We start from the raw sequence: 21,477 nt of genomic DNA on the forward strand, positions 1-21,477 counted from the left end.
ATCTCGGTGATGGTCCAGAATTGAAGTTATGGAAAAGAATTGTTGTACGATATGACGATACGATACACGTATAACATGGTTACGATGCATAATGCAATGAACACAAAATATTGTGCGGCGTTATCTCCACTGACCTCCGCCGTTGCCACCCCCGCCATATTGACCATTCCCATTGCCTCCATAACCTTGGGGTGGGGGCTGGCCGCCGTATCCGTGCTGTGAAGGTGGTGGTGCTGCCCCGTACCCCCCTGGTCCTCCTTGTGGTGGTGCTGTTCCATACGCCGCTGGTCCTCCTTGTGGTGGCACTGGTGGCGGTCCTTGAGCATTGTATCCTCCTCTTTGACCATACCCAGTAGGAGGGGGTGGAGGTTGACCATACGCATTCTGACCTGGAGGTGGTCCGTAGTTGTTGGAAGGAGGGGGTTGGTTATATCCAGTCGAGGGGGGAGCGTAGTGTTGCTGCGGTGGCGGCCCACCGTATCCTCCGCCTCCGCCCATAGGTGGTCCACCGTTCCCGCCTCCGCCACCACCACCGCCGCCGTTGAAACCGCCATTTCTTCTTCCTCCATTACCACTGTCTCTATCGAAGCCACCACCACCTCCAGGGGGTCCTCTGCCTTCGGGCACTGCATTCTTCCGTAACATTTCGTTCTGACTGGGTAATGGTCCTCTAGCTCTTGGGAAACCTCCTCCTTCTCCTCCTTGTGAAGGTGCCGAATCTCCTTCTCCCCACTGTCTCGTCGGGGGAGGATTCGATCCACCTGAATAACCTCCAAATCCAGGTAACGATGAACCACCGCTTGGTCCATCTGTTCTTCCTCTCACATTCGGTGTATTTCGTCCACTTCCTCCTCCGCCTCCATTGACAGCTGCGACCAGATTCGACAAGCCAGGTAGACCTCCACCCATCCCTCCGTTGGTATCTTCATTTCGATGAAGATCCCGTTTGGTCTTGTCCACTCCTCCCATCTCCGCCTCCATATTCAGTCGAAGAGCCTTCTCCTCGCCTACATGCCATCTATCATGTTCATGTCCACCGACAGGTCGCGCACGACTCCAGAATCGTGCTGTAAAGTCCTTCGAGCCGGAACAGAGGAGATGTCCAAGCGGATGGAACGATAGTGAGAAGACGGCATCTTCGTGCGCTGCTTCGAGTGAAGTGAGCGGTTTGGAAGGGTCGGGAGAGAGGAGGGAGTAATAGTTGATGGTTCCGGCTGCATCACCTGAGACGAAGAGGTTGTGATGGATAGGGTGCCATTCGAGACCTATATCGAAACCAGATCAGCAGCTGTCCTTAGTACGGAGACACGATCGACCCACAATTGATCTCCTTGGTATGACCCGTCATCGCCTCCAATTCCCTGAACGTCCTAATATCGAATAACCGCACTACCCCATCACCTCCTGCTGTTGCGACAAGATGCCCATCCGGACTCCAACTACACGTGTTGATGGTGGATTTGTGCGAGTGTCTAACCAAAGGAGTGTCAGTTAATTGAACAACGGGCAACTTTTGGTGATGACCCAACTCACAAAGTGCTGAGGTCTTTGCCCGTTCTTGGATCCCAGAACTTGACAAGCATATCTTTACTTCCACTGACTACCAATCCCTTTGTAGGGTGCCAGTCTACACAACGTACATCCCATCCGTGGCCTGATCATTACTTCCATCAGCCATCTTATCAAGTGAGCTTGCCCAACGCATGTATGCTCACCACTGAGAACCTTCTCCTCTCTCGCTTCTCTATAACTCCAAATCTTGACCAGTCCATCATCACCACCTGTGACGAATCTCTCGTCGTTCGGACTCCAACTGATCCCATGACAAGCTTCTCGATGTCCTTGAAATCCATGAATATTGGTCAGATGCGGCGTGAAATACTTGATAGTCCCGATCTTATCGGTCGATACTAGCGCTTGACCGTTATGTGAGTATGTGAATGATCGGATCGAGTCGTCGTGGACTTGGGTGATGGACTCGTAGTTGAATGAAGAACCGTTCCAGAGCGTAAATTGACCTTTGTCGTTTCCTGTGAGTAAACGACGTGCATCTGGTGTCCACTGCGAGTTAAGCACTGCGTCAGCAGTGGCTCGATGTCATGAAAGGGTCAATTGCAAGACTCAGACTCACTCGTACTACTCTTGTAGGGGATCGCTCTTTGTTGATAGACGTATGTACCCATTGGTCGCATATCGATGTAGAAGGGTTCAGACGATGGGCAGCGGGTGGTAATACCTTTGAAGGGTGTCAGCTTCTGTACCGCTACTCAGCAGCTGTTAACTCACATTAACTATATCTGATGGGTTTGGATGTATAGCAGGTCGGATCTCAGGATTTCCCTTCATCTTCGTGATCTACCGAACCTCATCAGCTTTCATTAACGGCAGTGCAACAGATCGTATACACACCATACGCCATTTCTGCACACCACCTTGATAATCGACCGTCCGTCTCGGTTTGATCTTCCTCTTCCTATCATCTCCACCTTGTCTAGTGACCGCAGCCTGGTACGCAGCTTGTTCTAATACTTCTTCGTTGTCTGGGTGATTCGGTTCTAGATATCGTGTAGGTTGCCAAGTGTCTGGACCGCGTGAAGGTCCCGCGACAGCGGAGGCCGTTGTTGTCGTTGTCGTCATGCTCGCACGCGAAAGTGAACTTGCTCGAGCTGCTTGTGTATAGTTGTGATCTGTGTGTGTCTATGATTCTCTATGCATAGTGTTGTGGTGTTTGATATTGTTGAAGGAAGGAATAGATAGTAGATGTGTTGTATGGTGAATAGACCGGGTTTATTTGACCTATGCAAATCCAAAACGCCGGTGCCACGACCTAAGCTCTAAGTTACCTCAAAACCACACTCATCACGGTCATCAACATCTCCTTCTTCTCTTTCATCAATTCACCATTGCATACCTAAGCGACCGACCACATCAAATCCGACCTCAACACGATGTCGGTCCATATATCGGTACAATAAGCTCATTCATCCTTTCAACAAACTGAACCAACCTCTGTCACTCTTTGTCCTCACTCGGTCCTCGTGTAAAAATCTTCCGACCCTTCCTTTCCTTGATCATCAAAGGTCAACAATAACAACAACAACACTAGACACCTTCATCTTTTCAGCAATCGTTGTTTCTTGTTCTCCGAGGACTTCAAGTGCATTGTGCGACGCTGACAATGGTGTACGATCCTATACGCGACCGCGAGGTTCCTACGCCGACGTCGACCAACGCTACCCCTGATCATTGGCGATATCCTACGGACCAACAATCCTCGCCAACATATCAAGAACCTCCCCGGGATTATCCTCCCCGACAATCCAGACCCCCCTCATACTCTAGCGAGTCGTACTCACCACCACCTCCTCCACCACCGCCTGCACCGGGACCGAGCAGTTTGAGAGGTCTGTTAAATACTGCACCGTTAGATATTCGTCGGGGAAGCGACAGGACACCTTCCGTCTCGTCTGTCCCGGATGAGATTGATGATGTTACGACGAACGGACAGAGAGGATCGAGACTTCGGAATCTTCTCAATGAGACCCCTGGTCAACCTCTTTCAAAAACCAACTCCACCTCGTCCCTTCCTAGATCGTCACCATCAAATCCTTCGCCTGGATCACGACAACGAGTGCTAGATCCGAATAGTTTCCTCACGCCTGCCACTCCAGCTTCGGGCTACCCTCACTCTCGATCAACGACTAGTCACTCGCCTCATCCGCAATACAGTCCTCAGAAGCAGAACGTAGCCTTAATACCCCAGGGTTACCCTGCTCATGACATGACAGGATATGGAGAACCGTCACATTACAGGAGGGAATCAGGAGGTCAAAGACCAATGCTGCCACCTCAACACCCTATGCATCCAAACGAATACCACGACTATGAACGTCGTACACCATCTGGCACCGGTCCTCCCCAACATGTCCCCACGCGATCTCCTTCCTTCTCGGTGTCTCCTCGCAGCCAACATCAAACCCTTCCTTATACAAGCTCAAGACCTGGATCGTCCGCCAGTGCCTCCCATCCTTTCGCCTATCAACCCGCATATCAGAGCGCTACTTCCCCCACGACCTCTTCACGACGTATGTCAGAGGAACCGCCTCGACCTACATCGTCGAGCTCTGCAGCTGGTAGGAGGTATACGGAACACGCTACGCCAGGTCATCCCACCCGTCGATCTAGTCAAGCTTCCATCACGGGCTATTCTGCCCCTCGGTTGACACCTATTCGTTCTCCATCGCCCATACCGGAGGTCCGTGGTATACCTTATCAACCCAATCGATATAGCGCGCCTGGCAGTATTTTGCATCCCATCACATCGGAAGAAGTCGCTCATCTGCACAGTATCGCTCAGAACAACAATCCCCTTCGAAGACGGAAGCGCAACAACAGACCATTACCGTCTTGGTCAGGTCCATCTCCAGGTCCAAGACAGAGTTTACCCTCGGAAGCGGACAACTCATACTTCCCTCCCCAAAGTGATGATGAGCAGGCGTATCGACGATCGGCAAATTTTGTCGAACGAAGAGGATCCATCACCAGTTCCGGCAGACCATCCGTCACCCCCACTCCCGGAGCAGCTTACGCTGCATCCAGTCATCATGGCTACCCGCCAGCGTTTGACGACCCTCCTCTTCCAGCGCAGGGTGCATTGACATCGCGAGGCAAACCCCCTAGGAAAAGGACAATGGGCGGCAACGGTGATGGCGGTAACCATTTGAAGAGATCTGCCGATCGAGATGAGGAGGATGGACATGATATGACGAGGAGAAAGGTCAGCGAGACGCAGTACGTGGGCAACGTAGCTGCAGTGGCCAACCATTGTGAGTACCGACCAACGTATCTTGTGGTCAACAGAAACTTAGACTGACGATTTTGATTTTGCGACGCAGATAACGCTCGACCTGAAATTGGAGTGGAAGGTCGTGAATTCTCGCCGATTATCGGATTGAAAAAGTTTAACAACTGGATCAAGTCCGTCCTCATTGGAAAGTTTGCGTATCGACAACGCGGCAAGGTTCTGGATATAGGCTGTGGGAAGGGAGGTGATCTAAACAAATGGAAACAAGCGAGAATTGCGCTATACGTGGGATTGGGTGAGTGATCGGGCTGGATTGGTCTGGTCAAACGAAACTCGGTGCTGATAGGCCGAACAGATCTCGCCGAGACTTCGGTGGAACAAGCTGCAGAACGGTACTCGCGAATGCAACGAGCCAACTTTGACGCCTACTTCTTCGCCCATGACTGTTACTCCGTGAGTCAGCTATCAATCCCGTTGAAGGCAGTGACATCAGCTAACGGTAACCTACGTTTGCAGAAAGCATTGAGCGATATTCTGCCTGAACATCTCCAAGTCAAGGACCTGTATGACAACGTGACGATGCAGTTCTGTATGCACTATGCGTTCGAATCGGCTTCCAAAGCGAGGATGATGATCGAGAACGTTTCGCGGTATCTGAGGAAAGGTGGAGTATTCATTGGCACTATACCAAATGCCGAGCTTCTTTTGTGAGTGACAGCCATAGCAGCTATCTAAGTATAATGCGGACGTGAGCGCTGATTCAATGTATCATTCGCTTGCAGGAGTCGACTGAATGATCTACCCGAAGATGACGAAGAGCTTCGTTTCGGTAACTCGTGTTATTATGTCCAATTCACGGAACGAAAACACAAGGGTATATACGGCCACCAATATCGTTTCTTCCTCACCGATGCGGTGGAAGATGTCCCTGAGTATCTGGTGGATTGGGAGAACTTTGAGGCGTAAGTCTCACACTCACTTGCTCAATAACCAAATCCAGAAGACTGTGACTGACATCCATGTGGTTCGTATAGCCTCGCAATGGAATACAAACTCAAAATTGTATATAAGAAACCCTTCCACGATATCTTACAAGACGAACAAGCGTCGAGGGACTTCGGTCCGCTGTTGGGGAAAATGGGAGTCGTCAATGCAGATGGGGAGAGTGCGATGGATGCAGATCAATGGGAAGCTGCGAGTGAGTCAGCGCCCATCGCTGTGTTGAATTGGGAGTGCAGGGTGCTGATTTCGTCCGTGATGATAGATTTGTATATGGCTTTTGCGTTTGAGAAGGTATAAGCGTGGTTGTGAGAGAAGTTATAAGTGTGGTCGTGAAGGAGGTGTGAATAAGAAAAGAGGAGGATCTGTAAATTGAACTTTGGTGAAGGTGAAGGGAAGAAGAAACGAAATGGGGGATGTCGTTGTAAAGTATCTTATCATCATCCATTTGGGATGTTGTTGGTCGGTCCAGCACTGTCATGTGTGAACGAGTTTCATTACTCATACAGTCATATGCATATCTACGGTGTGTCGTGCTGTGTGATGTCGCAGGATATGATCTGCGACAATCGTTACTCGGATTCCTCTATGAGGCTCTGCTTATTGCAAATTGCATACTGCCCTCGACCCGTCTTCTCTTCCACGCGCACTGATCGCTAGTCGACAATCACCACGGATTCTTCTCTGCCCATTCTTCCTCCTCTTTCCTCTTCTTCTCCTTCTCCGCATCTACGAACCCTCCCAGTGCTGGTCCGTCTGCCGCCCATCCGTTCGCACTACCAGCAAAAGGGTTGATCAACTCTGGTGGATGAGGTCTTGCAGGTGGAGCAGCTCTGATGGGTTGATTGTTGGAACCCCAGCCACCACCACCCCAAGAGAACGATGATCTGCTCGCGCTCGTGTTCGCACTGGCACTACCTACACTTCCACCGGTCAACAGTGGAGGTGAGATACTCGATGATGCAACACCCGTGGTCGGTCTGTCCCAGCTGGGTATAGAAACATCGGAGATGCTCAATCCTCTCGTTCGATCCGTCGCTGTCGTTCCTCCAATATCACCTTCGTCTTCGTCCGGTGTCATCGTCGCAAATCGAGATATCGATGCGCTCTTACTCGTACTTGTGTTTGTTGTTGACGACCAAGCATTGGTATCCATAGGAGGCGGTGGTGGACTGATCGTTATACTCGCAGGTGGAGGCGCCGAACCACTCCTCTCGAGAGGTGCTCTGGGATCCGTATGGACCGAATCGATCGGTCTAGCGATCGGTTGTTTCAAGTTCTTCAAATCGATATCTCTGCCCAGTTCTCTGGAGATAGCTTGGAAATCGAATCCTGCCGTTTTGGGAATAGCCTTGACAGCTTCTTCTTCTTCCTTACGAGCTTTCTCCTCCTCCAAAGCAGCTTTCCGTCTCGCTTCGTCGTTCGTCTCACCGACATTGTTTGATGACAAATCGCCCAGATCCGCTTCTTCACGAGGCGGGAGACCGTCAGCATCAGCATCCTCGTCGTCATATTCGTATTCACCCCCTTTCGCGGGGTTGGGTGAAGGTCCACCAGAAGTTCTGCCGGGATTATTGGGATTAGGAGTACTGGTACCGGAAGTGGACGATCGTGATGCTTTGTCTTTGACTGGGAAGATGCCGAGAATCTTCTTTCGATTCCGTTTCGCTTCTTCCTCCGCCTCGTTGACAATCGTTCGTTCCTGCACACTCATATCCATTTCCGGATCCTGCATACAACAGACAAACAATCATCAGCGATCAGTCTTGAGAGACACATGTGACCGTACGCCCACTTACATCTGGTTCGTCGAAGTAATCCGCGGTGACGGGGAATCCGACCTTAGCCAATAATTGCGGCATACAACTTCGGTAACTCATATGGCCCGTGATGATCTCGGTTACATCGACATTCTCCAAACCTGCTACCGTCTCCACCGGTCTCAATCCCGCAACTGTGTTCAGACCACCTGTCGTCGCCCTGAACAAGTACCCCAACATCCAATCGTTGGTGGCATAGCCGTTGACGAATCGACCCGCTACGACACTGCGCACATCTAGCCATGTCGCTTTGGAAGCCGTGACGGTTGTTCCGAAGATGAACACGTCTTGAACAAGTCCGTACGCTTTGTGTCGAGCAAGCTCTATCAGAGCGTAAAAGATCGCTCGAGCACCGAGAGAGTATCCGATGAGAGATATGGGTCGTACACCCGCATGACGTTGGATGATCGTATCGGCCAGGACATAACCGGCCGCTCGCGCTCGATCCAGAGCGTTCGACCAAGGGTTGTCGATGAGATAACCGAGCTTTGTCAAGACTGTCCCACAAGCTGTCAACCACAGTCGACTTGATCCAACATGGACACTCACTGATCGGCCATTGCAAGGCACTCAAAAGAGCCGTCATCACAGTTGCCTGCAACACCTGTTGTCCAACCTGAGTCAAAATTTCTCCCGTGAGAATAGCCATCGCGCTCCCCATCTCTGCCATCATCTCCGGCTCCCAGTGGACCGAGTAAACGTCGCCAACGATTGGGTCCAGGACCGAAAATGGTAATCTGACATCGTCGACCTTACTCGCCATGAACCTTTGCGTTCCATCCATGTCAGCTTGTGGAGGACCAAACACATGGTTTGAGAGGAATTCTTGACTCACCCTCCGACCGTGATATAACAGCTGACACGCTTGTTGTTGTGCAGAGGTCTGAACTCGAATGTCCTCACTTCTCGCGTCCGTTTTGCCATTCCTTTACCGGCAATATTCGCACCCGTAAGTACACCACCGGTGGTGATAATTGCCGCTCCTCCTGCGCCTGCTAAGAAGGTACCGGTACCTGTGATACCGACAGTCGCGAAGGCTGCTCCTAATCCTGCACCAATGAAAGGCGCTGCCAATCCAGCTGATAATCCGATCACAAGACCGCCACCTATCATACAAGTCCTGGGTCAGTACTTGAAGCGAGCAATTAGTCTCGAAGACTCACCAATAGCTGCAGCACCCATCATAGCATATCGCTTATTTCTCGCTGCCTTCCTTCTGCCCTCAATGATATCACCCTGCTCCGTTCTCTCCACCCCTTCCTGAATCTCCAGCGCGTCCGTCACTCGATTCTCGAATCTGGCGACGTCGAGCCAACCGAAGCCCAGTGCAGAAGCGACGTGAAGTAAGAAAGCTCGTGATCGGGCGTCATACACTGAGTCTGCGATGAGGACTAGAAATAGATCGCACAGCTATAGCAGACAATGTCAGTAAGATGCAAGATGTGATGACTTGAAATACTCACCACTGTCCATCGGATATCCAATGTGACTAATTCGTCAGTATTTGATAATGATGTTGAGACACCTGGCAGTGAAGGAAGAGCGGCAGGCATGTCTGGCTCGTCAATCTGTAGTGGAGGCTCGTTATGATCTGCAGGATGCACCTTCGGTGTCTTATCTGGATCGTGTTCCGGTGTTGATTCGATATCTGGAGGCGATTGTGTAGTTTCTGGAGGCGGAGGCGATGGAAGTGGTGGCGAGGAAGGTGATGGTGAAGAGGAGGAAGACTGTGCAGATGGCGGAGGGGATAAGATACTTCCAATGTCGCCGTCATCATCGTCCCCTACGTCGAAAGATGGAAGTCTAGAAGGTGGTTTGGGAGTTGGTTGCGGCGATTTGGGTTTTGACGATGATGGTATGGGAGAGTGAGCTTCTTCCTCGTCATCATCATCGCCGAAAGGATTGACCGATTTGACGGGAGGTGGTATTACAGGCGAGGTTCTGCCTGACGAGAATGCAGAGCCGGAAGCCTCCTCTCGTGCCTCATAAGGCGGTGGTGGAGCCTCTGCGTTCCGCACTCGCTCCTCCTCTTCCTCTTCCTCTGCTAAACGCAATCGTTCCTTCTCCGACTCTACCGTCTTCTCCTCCTCCTTTGACTCGATCTCCGCCGCAGCATCCAGGTCCGCTTTCTCCTTCGCCTTGGGATCGTAATCTGGGTTGTTGACGGTGTGGGTGGTCATGAGAGCGGGGACGAGGTCGGAGGGATCTACACCGTGTTCTGCGAGACTTTCGATCATCCGTTGTTCTGCGGGTACAGAGAACAGGTGCAGAACGTCAGCAAGCCGTTGACACCAGATCGTGGAGAAAGGACAAGGTCATGTCGGAGAAGGGTTCAAGGGGTGATAGAACATTCGAAGCAGTTCTCGACTCACCTTCCTTGGCCAGCTCCATATGTTGATACAACCTCGCCATAATCTTCAACATCCAAATATGACCGCTCTCCACGACCGGGACTTCTCCTTTTGTCTTGCCCTTGCCGACTCCCAATTTCATATTCCTGACTTTAACACCTTCCCAACCTCTTCCCATATCCTTCAACATCCTCCTCGCTATCAACTGACACAGACCGACATAGGCTATCCTCTGACCTTCTGTCAAAAGCTCTTTCGTAGCTTGCATCTGACTCAGGGGAGTCATCGCCTTGTCCTCGTCAAAGAGATATCGCGTACGCATGTGCACTTCCTCTGATTCTTCATCCTCGTTCAGTCGTAATCGCGTATAATCGCTCTCATCCTGAGCGACTTTTTCACGCCATGAATCCGTCAAAAGTGTATCCGCTTGTACTTCCAGATGTGTACCAGTAGCGTTGGAACTGCTTCCGCCAGCAGTTGCGAGACTAGAGTCATCAAGTCGGGCAGGAGGTCGATAGTGATATCGCTTTTGATCTTCTTCGTCCAATCCGAATGGATTATCGTCGGAACGGACCACCGGCATATCTACAATCCAACAAATAACGTTGGTCAGTCAGCAGGTGAGCGCGAGCGTATCAAACATATTGCGTTCGATGCTTGGCACCGGAAGAGAAACAACGCTCACCCTGCCAGCCATCGTCATCGTCGACATCAGGCCAAGTGTGCACAGCGGGTGTAGAAACTGCCCGCCGAGGTGAAGGGATCATCTTCGTGTGCTCATCAATGAGGGCGAGACGGGTGAGGGAGGGTGGTCGTTAGGGCGAAGTACGATTCTTGTGTACGTAAAGGAATCAATCCGAGTGCCGAGCTAGACTATGGAGATACGCGCTATCACGTCGTGAAGAGATGTCTATGCTTGTTAGTGGTCTATGTGTTTGATAAGTAGAGAGAGCAGCAATAATCGCAACAATCTCATGGCAGTCAAACCGCGCGTGATGATTGTATCGTTGTATCTTCAGTCTCTCTCTCACCCTGAGCGACTCTCTTGTGGCAAATATACGAGTATATTAAATCATTGCGCCGCAGCAATACATACCATGCTCTTCCCGATACATAACAGGACATCCATCATCATGACCTCATCTCATCTCATATACATGATAGTTCCCTGCACGCCGACCCAAGAACACCATATCACCCCTTGACACGTTCCGCAGGTACTATCCTCTCTCCAGGTCCACTCTTGTCCGGTCGCTGTAATGGTGGTTCACCTCTTGCAGCACGCCATTTGTCCGAAATCTCAATGACTTGCTCATCGATCAAAATGCTGAAAGGGAAAGCAATGGTCATTGACAAAAACGTGCTATGAAACGAGCAGCAGACGTACCTGTAGTTGTGTATGAACTTCTCCGATACTTCGTAGCTTCGATGGTCGAGGACATCTTGGCCATGTAAGGTAAACTATACGTCGTTAGCACAAAGCCGCCCATCGGTCAAGAGTGATCCACCCACTTCTGACAAGATAGCATGGAACACCTCGACGAGATCGTACCGTCCTGCGATAATATATCAGCCTGCGACTCCTGTCGCTTGTCTGATCGACTCACCTCTCAGGAGGATCATCCGATCTCGGATGGTAGGGAAAACGATCCCGTCAATCGCGTGTTCATGTGGGACTGTTCTTTGAATCACAGTCGGCCGCAGGGATGGTGGAAGGTGATATTCGTGGTTCACCCGGAAGCTGTGAAGTTAGTAATCAGCATATGTTCGTGCTTCCTATCGATCTGCCCACTTGTTCAGGTGATAAGTGATCAGCTGTGGGGGACAAGGAGTAAGCCTGTTAGCGCGGTGGGTTCAAAGGATGATTAACAATGGCTCAACCCACCTGCATCGCCTCCATTTTTCTATCGCTCCGGTCACCTTGTTCTATCGTCTTCATCAATTGATCTTGCTGTCTTCTCCTTTCTGCAAGTTCGGCAGCTGTCATCCCCGGTCCATCGAACGACGTATTATCATTATGAGTGATACTGTGCACCGCTGCGGTCAACTGTTTCTGTCGTTCGTCGTCTGCGAGTCCGACGTCGGTGGTCAAGATATGGGCGTGTTTCTGTGCATACCCTGCTTGAGTCTGTGACGAAGCAGAAGAAGGTCCTGCCAGAGATGACATCGGGTCTTCCACTGCCGATGAAGCGGGGATAGTGATACCGAATCCGCTCAAGTCGCTATTGGGATAAGTGGCTGGCTGAGCGTTGTATTGTTGATTAGGATACGGTTGTGGACCTTTTGCAGTATCGTGCATGAGTTGCTGAGCGTATCCGTGGCGATGACCTTCTTGCGATTCCATTCGAGGTGGTGGTAAGGGAGGCGGTCCACCACTTGCGCTCGAACTCTCACCTTGCTGTGCGACAGGGCCTGAGCGGGGTGCATTGTGTGCTCCGTATGCGTCGGACACGATCATCATGCCATCAAGATCTGGAAATAGGTATGTGAATTCCTCCGATATCGGTGTACGTTCGTTGTTCGATTTCTGTCCGATAGCACCCGCTCCCTGTGTTGACGAGCTTCCTCCTGCCGACGGACCACTACTTGAGGGTCCTTCTTGTCGACCATTATCATCGGGTGAGTTGCCCCGCTTTCGCTTGAAGGTGCTGGAAGACCGACGGCGCGGTTCACCCATCTTCAAACCGGGATTGGCTGTCTCCATCTCCCGCGATGCTTTGAGGTTAACGAAAGCTTCATACGCGGTGTCAGTATCGGCACGATTCAAGATCGCGTCGAGCTGCACGGCGGAAAGCCCAAGACGGGGAAGACACGATCCCATGCCTAGTCAAAGTGTCAACTACGGTTACGGGCCCACTGACATTGTCTCTCAGAGACACACTCACCTTCGCCTAGAAATGCAGCCATTGACTGGACCATGGTGCGCAGTTCTTTGTTCTCCTTCAACAGGTTTCTCACGAGCAGCGTCATCAATTCCACTCTTTCCTCTTTGTCGCCTGATAACACCTCGACTCTGGCTTCGAGATCGCGGACCTAGATACGCGTTAGTCACAAGTTGCCGGCGTTAATGCAGTTGGACGCTTACATATTGCTAAGGTGGGGCATCGTGTCAGTATGTCCGTTCTAGCTTCCGCGGTGATTGACAGCACTTACCTGTTTACGAAGACGGAACTCCCTTTGTGCTATCCTGTTCTGAGCTTTCCTGACTTGCGTAGATCTATACCAACACCTGTCAGCCCAGCGACGGGGGTTCAGCGAAGGAGCATTCAACACACGAAGAGCCTTTTCCATCTCCATCTTCAGGTTGCATAGAATCTCCCCTTGTCGAGCTATCCCCATCCTATCAGCCATCATGCCAGCCATCGATCAAGAGTGGTTGAGCGGTTGATGAGCGAAGAAGTGGTCGATGCAGGTGATTTGATGTGATGTATTGTGATGGTTACGACCGAGGAGTGTAGCGGAGAATGATGAGTCAACATCCTTAGGTCAGCAAGAGTGAAACCCAAAAAAAAGTTCCCGACAACCCGTTTATAGATGCTATTGATAGATTTGGGAAGTGGGATACTCACCTCTGTATCTGCTCGAGGTCTTCCTGGCATTCTTTTGATCTTGCTTGTCTTTCCTCTATACACAAGAGACCTGGAGATGTTATTACCACCGATCGAAAATGCAGAATATAGAGAAATGGAGGAAAAGGACGATGAAAGTTACTGTTATGATTCGTCATGCTGGTTTTGACTACAAGTAGCCATTCGGAAATAGTGGCAGCAGGCACGACGATCTACAAACATCCTCATCTACATCATCATCAATCGATTACATTCCGTTATTCCATTCCAGTCATTCGAAACTCAAAACACAGGTGGTAGTGCGCACCACCCCATAGTTATGCGACTGGAATCTGGAATCTCGACAAGAGGCAAAATGTAAGCATAGAAGGCTTATACATCCCATTTTTGCACAGATGCAGGCACACCTACTGCCTTCACCTGCTCTTTTCGACCAGTACTTCTCCTGCTTTGACACTCCCGTCTGTAGCCAGTCAAGGTCCATTGCTTATCTTCTCAAGTGACCAGTAACTACTCACTGCTTGCCATCACCTGTTTGTGCTAAAGACGTACCGCCTAACGGACTTAGTCCCGTCATATGTGCTAAGTTGCCGCGAGCTGCGACATTGATCGCTACCGTACCGTATCTAATAATCATGTCTTGTACATATAATCACAATGACCATACAGAGTGGGTTCCATGGTGACTGAGAATCACCCCAGAATAGTAGCGAAGCACATGGGACTCGTATAGGTCGCGACCTAAGAGAAACATGTTAATACTCCTGGATTGACCTTCGTCTTCTTTATGGCGATCCTGTGGCTGGCACGCCGTTCATCCTTCAAAATCAAGCCTGGCAATGTGCGGTGTGCACTGACATGGAATAACAAACAGATTCGGAGAAGAGCATCAACAGATATACATGGATGCACGATTCATGACAACAACTGAATCGCAGTCCCTTACATATGCTATATACAACCAATATGCACGACCTCGTGCGTACGCCTTACTCGTCCCTCGGGCTGAACCTCCTCCTAAACCTGGCCATGTCAGACGAAGGAGGTAGGGCTGCTGTTCTAGGACAAGGGATCGCTCCCTCGTGTCCTGCATTTCTTGATGTCCATCCCAATAATCTGGACATGAGCCATTCCGATACTCCTTCTCCAGGTAATGGTCGGATGGTCTCGACTTCGTGTGAGGAGATAAGACCGGATGTCGGGGAGAAGGTGTACAATGAGGAAGTGTGCCATTTCGCCTCCTGCGAAGATCGTTTTCAATCAGCTCTACACATGCCTGGTGGAGTATGGCAGACTCACCGTATGTGATGGTAATCGCGGTGTCCCATACACAGACACCAAGACTCTGATCTGCTTCTTTCGGTGAGCGGGAACAGGTTTCCGAGATAGGAGTAACGCATTGGTCTGACTCTCCTTGGCCGCATCAGCCGGTGAGGGTGAAAAGGTCATCCGCTCGAGATCCGACCGGAGATCGGTATGGAAGGCTGAGGTAAGGTCAGCAAGGGTATGTAGCACCGCGGAGGAATCGACTCACCATGCATCCCACTCCTCGCTACAGAGAATGCCATGCCATAGCCTGACAACGAGGAAATCTGTTCAAAGAGGTCAGCACCAATGCATATGTGAAACACTGTTTGTATAGCGGGGTCACTGTACGTCGAAATGGTGGGCCGGATGAGAGAATGTCATACTCACTTTGATAGGTAACGGTGGTGGCAATTTGAGCATGACATGTTGACTGAAGATCTCTGGCGGGAACATGGTAGCTGAATCCATTTCTGGACTGAAGAAGAGTGGCAGCGTTTCTTGTAGGTGTAACATAGCTCGAGCTGTGATGAGGAACGTCAGTCAGTCAATGGACCAGAAAATGCAGATGTCTCCATGGTGACTCACCAACTCGTATATCCCACTCTCTATCATCTACTTCTGCTTCCGGATCGACCCCTCTCCCCGGTTCTTTCCCCTTGCCTTTACCTCCCTGAGCAGTAGGATACGCATCGTGTCTTGATCTCAAACCGAACTGAGCTCCGAAGAAAGCGTTTGATGAGGGGGATCTGTTGGGTACGATGGAGAGGGATCTGACACTTCGAGGGCGGAAAGGTGTGGAGAGCGTGAGGCGGGATGACGATGCTCGAGTGGAGCGGGATACGAGAGGTAAAGTAGCCATCGTGTGTTTCGTCCCACTGGTATGGTCCAGTCCTGCCCAGATAGATGATACAAAGTATTGATATGAAGCAGAGATGATTGGATCTGTTGGATCAGACGAGAGTGACCTATTCGGAAAGTTGCGGACTGTGGTGTTGAATGGTATGCTCCTCAACATGCGTCCTTTGTGGAAAAAAAGTGATGCCGTCATCATGTGAACAGGAACAGGACCAAGCAAGAGAGCGGAGTTGTTGATAATGTCCGCTCCTTTTCGTTTTGCCGAGATTCAGGCTCAAGTTAATGGCGGCGTCGGTCGTTTCCGGAACAACAAACCGAGGAGTAGGGTCGCAGGTAATTTATAGATCACCTCGAGATCTTGGCCATCTCCGGATTGATTGATTGATCGATTTGTCAGTATTAGCTGGACACGACACGATCCAGTGATTGGGAGAGGAAACGAACACACAGAGCACGAGTGGAAGACGCCTCCTTGCAACACACCTCTCATTCAGACTCGGTGATGAAGTCGACTGCGAACTATTATCCACCTCATAACAATCAGGTGGTATTACGCGATGAATGAAAACAAGGTCCAGGAGGTCGAGATGAGCGATCGCGTGAGCGTAGACTCTGCTCCTCTTCCGCCCACCAACGTCGCTGCCGATACCTCTCCCTCGAGCGATCAACACGGATCCGCTACTCCCCCGTCCTTCCCACAGTTGACCACCACTCCCACCTCACTATCGACTCGTTCAGCTCGACAGGTGATAGCTTCCTTCCCGACGTCATCGCATAACCCCTATAATTGGTCGAAAAGGAAGAAGATATCGATGGCTACCACACTCGCTGCGACAGGTTTCATCTCGACTGCTGGCAGTTCGGTCGGTGTACCTGGTATGCATGCGGTGATGGCAGAGTTTGGAGTGACGAATGAAATGATCGGTGTTCTCATTGCCGGCGCATATGTCTTGGGTCTTGGGTGAGTCACCACCCTACCCCTCATTCCCCCTCAACTATGCACTGACTTCTTCGATCGTTTCTGGAATCGCAGCACCGGACCTTTCCTATTCGCACCGATATCAGAGCTGTACGGCCGTCAACCCGCCTACTTCTCGAGTCAAACTCTATACGTAATATTCTTCTTAGCTACCGGGTTCTCCCGAAAGTGAGTCCAGTCTAGTCCAAGTTGTCTACAAGGACGGAGACTGATCGGTCACAATGTTCAGTATGACGACATTGATCATCCTGCGGTTGTGAGTACATGTCAAGCGATGAGAGCAATCTCCCCTTAAGTGATGCTGAAATGTTCCGACACTTGCCAGTTTCTGCGGAGTCTTCGGTTCCGTCACTCCTTCCTTGGGCGTCGCGACATGTGCAGACGTGAGTTGCCAACATGGCGTCATGATGAATCAACTATCAGCCTCCCGTCTGTTCTTGCCAAGGGCTAACCGATTCTGCCAGATGTTCTCGCCTCAGGAGAGGGGTACACCCATTGCACTCTATGCCCTCGGACCAATGGTAAGCGCACTTACTCTGTCACACTTGTGTGCTCTCTATAATCTTTCGCTAAGACTTCTGTCCACAGGCTGGACCCGTCCTTGGTAACATGCTTGGAACATGGTTCTTGTTCTTCGGGTGGAGATGGCCATACTATTTCATGACTATCGTTTCGGCGGTAAATACTGTCGTAATGATTTTAGTCATGCGTGAGACCTATGCTCCGTGAGTCGTCTTTCTATCCAGTAGTCGCTGCCCACTCGTGGAGAAAGATCAACACTAATACTCGTTACATACTCGTTCGGCTCAGAGCACTACAGAAGATTTTGACATATCATGCGACACATCCTAAAGCAGATAGCTCGGGACAGTCATTCGTCCGACGTATCCTTCCAGACTTATCCTGGATGCCAGCGATGGTATCTCGAGCCGACATGAGAGCCGTATACGGACGTGCGTTTTCACGTCCGCCTCGACTACTGTTCACCAATCCTGTCGCTTTCGGCTTTTCGATCTATTATGCCTATACATATGGTGAGATCGTTGATCAACATGCCTTCCGCTCCCAGGAACTGACTTGAACAATAGCCATCATCTACATGTTCCTCGTCGCATTGCCATTGCTGTATGGTCGACCACCATGGTCCCATGTGGGCCTTTTTTCGTATTCTTGGCCGCAATCAACCATGCCTCTATCATATCTCTCAATGGGTTAGTCCACCTATCAGCGCTTGTCTGGCGAGCTCAACAGCTGACATTGGATATTTCAGGTCTCGGCTTCGTATCTGCTGCTGCAATCGCTGCCAATTGCCAAGATAGGATTTACAAATATCTTTCGGCGAGGAGTGGCGATAAAGGTCAACCAGAATATCGCGTTAGTCATATGGGTGTCCACAGGATGTGCGCCAAAGTGATGATACTGACAGGCTTTTTCCAATGGCATAAAGCTCGTCCTCACACAAATAGGAATGTGTACCATGCCGATCGGGCTTCTCATCTTTGTGAGTCCAACTTATCAGTGTTCAAAGGTCGACAAGGGACTGATAATACTCTTTGCGTTTGAAGGGATGGACAGCGAACGCTCAAGTGCATTGGATAGGACCGTTCATTGGGCAATACATCATTGGCGTGGGTTTGATGTTGGCATTCAACACATTGCAAAATTTGTGAGTCGTCCTGCTGCTCGTTTCGGAACTAGTGTTCTTGCATTGTATACTCCCCATCTTCATTCGAGTTGTCGATCTTTTACTGGTATGCTGATATGAAGAAGTCCGTACTGACATTTCTTGCTCTTACCAGCTTCGTAGACGCATTCTATCCATATTCAGCAGCAGCTATTGCCGGTGCCACAGCTGTAAGTTTTCGCAAGTGGTTGTCACAACGGCAGTCCTTAAGACTGCATTTCAGAAAAAAACAAACTGATGGTGTATCATCGCAGTGTCGATCAATCATCGCTTGTATATTACCATTGTTTGCAACGGACATGTTTGTGAAACTGGGATGGGGATGGGGAGGGACTTTGTTAGCACTTGTGGGTGTGGTGGGTATACCTGGACCTTTAATCGTGAGTTCACCTTTCTCTCCCGCTTGACGATGAGACGGTGTTTACTGAGTTCACATTGGACGACGTCGCAGATGTTCATTTGCGGGAAGAGATTACGTGAACGATTTGCATTTGATGGATAAAGATCAGTTGTTGGGTGCGAGGTGCAGAGTGGTCTGCCATCTTATACTCATGTGTATTTTTAGTCATGAAAAGCTGCAAGGCAAGTATATTCATTAGATAAACATGTCCAAGTCCGTATGAGTACTGTATATAGCTATCATAGTCATCTCACAGATAATCTCACAGATAATTAATGCCAGGAAGCAAGCAAACAAACAAAATATCCTAGCCAAGTAAAAGATATGGGTCTGTAGTCCAAAATTTACGCCATGCGCCAAGACAAGCAACCCTAACACACAGGGCTCATCCAAATCGATTGAATCGACTTGTCGTACTTGCAGCACTTGGGTATCCAATTCTCGGAATCGTTCCTCCCACTTTCGCGCCAGCCGGTTTGACAGGTGACAAGAATGTCGGTATCACACCATCTCCGCTCTGACAGACGACGAACAATTCCATCAGTTGAAGCCCTCCCACGAGAGGAATGATAAAAACAATCCCGATACTCACCTCCATGACAGGATCCCAGTTGAAAGTGGATTGCATACCCAACAACTTTCTCTTCTTCTTCTTCTCTCCTCCAGCTGCTGTGGCTGAGGGTGCTGATGCCAATGAATCCTCATCTTCGTCCTCGATCGCTTTCTCCTTGGCAGATTTTTTGGTGGGGGGAGCAGAGACCTTGTTATCTGCGTCGGACTCTTCGAGAGGGATCTTCGCTTTACTAGCTTTGATGGGCGCCTTCTTGGTCTTTGTGACGGGGACTTCAGAGTCAGAGGCAGAATCGTCCGCGATCACGGATTTAGCTTTGGATTTTGTGACCTTCGCAGGCTTCGAGAGGATGTATCAGTACTTGTTCCTGACTCGACGGATTACATGAAGAAACTCACCGAGTCTGGTTTTCGGGTCTTCTTCTTCGGAGCGACTTCCTCTTCCGAATCGTCTGCCACTGGACTCGTCTACGCACATTCTCGTCAATAAAGAAACCCGCAACGCGGTCGTCAACGGTATCTGCTCACCTTTCTCACTCGCTCTTTGACCGCCTTCTTCGGACTCGTTGCCTTGCTTTTCCCCCTCAACACTTCCAACTCCTCTTCCACACCTGCTAATTTCTCCTTCTCCTCAATCGCCGTCCTCAACTTCCCCTTCAAAGTCTTCTCCCTCTCCTTCCCTGCTTTCTTCACCTCTTCCAACTCCTCTTTCACCTCATCCAACTCTTCCGTTTTCCTCTGCAAATCACCCTTGAGTCCTCTCAGCTGAGATTGTAATTCCCTCTTCTCCTTATCTGTCGAAGTAGAAGTCTTCTCTTCGCGTACCCAACTGTCCAGCTCTGCTCTCGCTTCTTTCTCACGATCTTTCAAACCACGTACTTTCGCTTCGAGGCTTTGGACTTTAATCTCGAGATTGGCAATTTCGGCATGAGCTTCGGTGAGCTCGGATTGGGCTTTGCTCAAGTCTTTGGAAGTGGAAGATTGGACAGCTAGTTCTCGAGAAGTCTTGGAGCTGGCTGCACGTTGATGAGCGAGAGATGTGTTCGCTTTGGATAGGGCGGCCTGGGGCAAAATAGCAACATCAGTGAGCCGCCTCACCTAGTTGGTTTCACAGTACACCCACCTCGAGGTCGTCAAGCTGAGCATCTTTCTCTTCCAGCTCTGCGGAAAGGTCCTCCTCCCTAGCTTGGAACAAGGCGATCTTGTGATCTCGCATGACTGGACGAAAGAGCGTCAGCTTTGATTCGTGTGGCATTTCAAGCGATCGCTCCGAACTTGTAAAGCCATCCCGACTCACTTCGTGCTCTCTCAGCATGGACAAGTCTTTGCTCGAGTTCTACCACTTGCATCTGTTCTTGAGCTAAAGCCAACAACGCCTTTTGCTGCTGCACAATCGACTGGAGATGTAACTGCTCAACTAGACCGTCAGCTTATCTTCCTAGTCGCACAGCGGCGTTGAGCAGGTCAACTCACCTCATCCCGCATCCCATCGCCTTCGGATCTACATCGCTCAACTTCCTTCTTTGATCTGTCCAGCTCCTTCTGCGTCGAATGCAAAGTCGACTTGACCTCATCCAACTCGTTTGATTTCTCCTTCAACGTGTTTTGAAGCGTAGTCTTCTCCGCGATGATCTTTCGCTATGATCCCGACAGCATGAAGTCAGCCATCAGATTTCTAAATTGTGAGACATGACCCAAGTTGTCAAACCCACCTCCAGCCCTTGGTTCTTTCGGACCAATTCGCTGACTTGAGTTTGTAAATTATTGATCCGAGCTTTCGTAGGCCCCGGCGTCTCTGGCATTTCTTCAACCAACAACGCCGGAGGCAGCCGCGGTGGAGTAGCAAGCATGTTTCTGGACATCTACAAGAAGATTTAATGTCGACAAGAAATACTACAGTGCACAGTGTGTATATGTGAAGAGCAGTGTTATCACTTCACACTGTAGCAGTTTATGGACGATGATTGTTTGTTGACATTTGACTTGCGCGGGTGGCAAAGTGTTTACGTAAAACACGAAGCCAAATCAGCGACGTCACTAGCTTTCATCGTTGGTTGAGGGGATATTTGTGGACGATGATGTTGAATGATCGTTATCCATCTCTTGAACAAAGCCACAAGCAAGCAAGAAATCTAGCA

The 21,477-nt window shown here is 50.2% G+C and overlaps 7 protein-coding genes across 7 annotated transcripts; 2 read left to right on the top strand and 5 right to left on the bottom strand.

Moving 5' to 3' along the window:
- Positions 1-120: 120 nt before the first annotated feature.
- Positions 121-2,637, bottom strand: CI109_101037 (uncharacterized protein; the record flags this gene model as incomplete). The annotated part of the gene is made up of 7 exons (XM_032002691.1): positions 121-1,265; positions 1,321-1,472; positions 1,534-1,654; positions 1,716-2,061; positions 2,132-2,236; positions 2,287-2,355; positions 2,410-2,637. The coding sequence occupies 7 exons, from the start codon at positions 2,635-2,637 to the stop codon at positions 121-123; spliced, it is 2,166 nt and encodes a 721-aa protein (XP_031863030.1).
- A 541-nt stretch (positions 2,638-3,178) lies between these two features.
- Positions 3,179-6,103, top strand: CI109_101038 (uncharacterized protein; the record flags this gene model as incomplete). Its single annotated transcript, XM_032002692.1, has 7 exons — positions 3,179-4,826; positions 4,896-5,099; positions 5,160-5,257; positions 5,321-5,511; positions 5,587-5,766; positions 5,839-6,002; positions 6,069-6,103. 7 exons carry the CDS (start codon positions 3,179-3,181, stop codon positions 6,101-6,103), a joined length of 2,520 nt encoding a protein of 839 aa, XP_031863031.1.
- Positions 6,104-6,470: 367 nt separating this feature from the next.
- CI109_101039 (uncharacterized protein) lies at positions 6,471-10,741 on the bottom strand (the record flags this gene model as incomplete). Its single annotated transcript, XM_032002693.1, has 8 exons — positions 6,471-7,532; positions 7,603-8,120; positions 8,173-8,390; positions 8,459-8,729; positions 8,787-9,033; positions 9,087-9,868; positions 9,996-10,559; positions 10,660-10,741. The coding sequence occupies 8 exons, from the start codon at positions 10,739-10,741 to the stop codon at positions 6,471-6,473; spliced, it is 3,744 nt and encodes a 1,247-aa protein (XP_031863032.1).
- A 427-nt stretch (positions 10,742-11,168) lies between these two features.
- CI109_101040 (uncharacterized protein) lies at positions 11,169-14,120 on the bottom strand (the record flags this gene model as incomplete). The annotated part of the gene is made up of 12 exons (XM_032002694.2): positions 11,169-11,301; positions 11,362-11,435; positions 11,487-11,530; positions 11,582-11,715; positions 11,767-11,789; positions 11,860-12,797; positions 12,860-13,007; positions 13,060-13,065; positions 13,128-13,191; positions 13,250-13,314; positions 13,544-13,598; positions 14,062-14,120. 12 exons carry the CDS (start codon positions 14,118-14,120, stop codon positions 11,169-11,171), a joined length of 1,743 nt encoding a protein of 580 aa, XP_031863033.2.
- A 412-nt stretch (positions 14,121-14,532) lies between these two features.
- CI109_101041 (uncharacterized protein) lies at positions 14,533-15,710 on the bottom strand (the record flags this gene model as incomplete). The annotated part of the gene is made up of 5 exons (XM_032002695.1): positions 14,533-14,784; positions 14,843-15,027; positions 15,078-15,135; positions 15,239-15,372; positions 15,437-15,710. 5 exons carry the CDS (start codon positions 15,708-15,710, stop codon positions 14,533-14,535), a joined length of 903 nt encoding a protein of 300 aa, XP_031863034.1.
- A 553-nt stretch (positions 15,711-16,263) lies between these two features.
- Positions 16,264-18,871, top strand: CI109_101042 (uncharacterized protein; the record flags this gene model as incomplete). Its single annotated transcript, XM_032002696.1, has 14 exons — positions 16,264-16,667; positions 16,740-16,853; positions 16,915-16,941; positions 17,011-17,068; positions 17,150-17,206; positions 17,274-17,410; positions 17,496-17,719; positions 17,774-17,896; positions 17,956-18,059; positions 18,133-18,186; positions 18,251-18,351; positions 18,485-18,539; positions 18,624-18,749; positions 18,821-18,871. The coding sequence occupies 14 exons, from the start codon at positions 16,264-16,266 to the stop codon at positions 18,869-18,871; spliced, it is 1,635 nt and encodes a 544-aa protein (XP_031863035.1).
- A 283-nt stretch (positions 18,872-19,154) lies between these two features.
- CI109_101043 (uncharacterized protein) lies at positions 19,155-21,189 on the bottom strand (the record flags this gene model as incomplete). Its single annotated transcript, XM_032002697.1, has 8 exons — positions 19,155-19,286; positions 19,362-19,679; positions 19,739-19,807; positions 19,868-20,401; positions 20,463-20,557; positions 20,637-20,748; positions 20,813-20,977; positions 21,052-21,189. The coding sequence occupies 8 exons, from the start codon at positions 21,187-21,189 to the stop codon at positions 19,155-19,157; spliced, it is 1,563 nt and encodes a 520-aa protein (XP_031863036.1).
- Between the last annotated feature and the right edge of the window lie 288 nt (positions 21,190-21,477).

Source organism: Kwoniella shandongensis, chromosome 2, assembly GCF_008629635.2.
Source record: "Kwoniella shandongensis chromosome 2, complete sequence".
Taxonomy (NCBI): domain Eukaryota; kingdom Fungi; phylum Basidiomycota; class Tremellomycetes; order Tremellales; family Cryptococcaceae; genus Kwoniella; species Kwoniella shandongensis.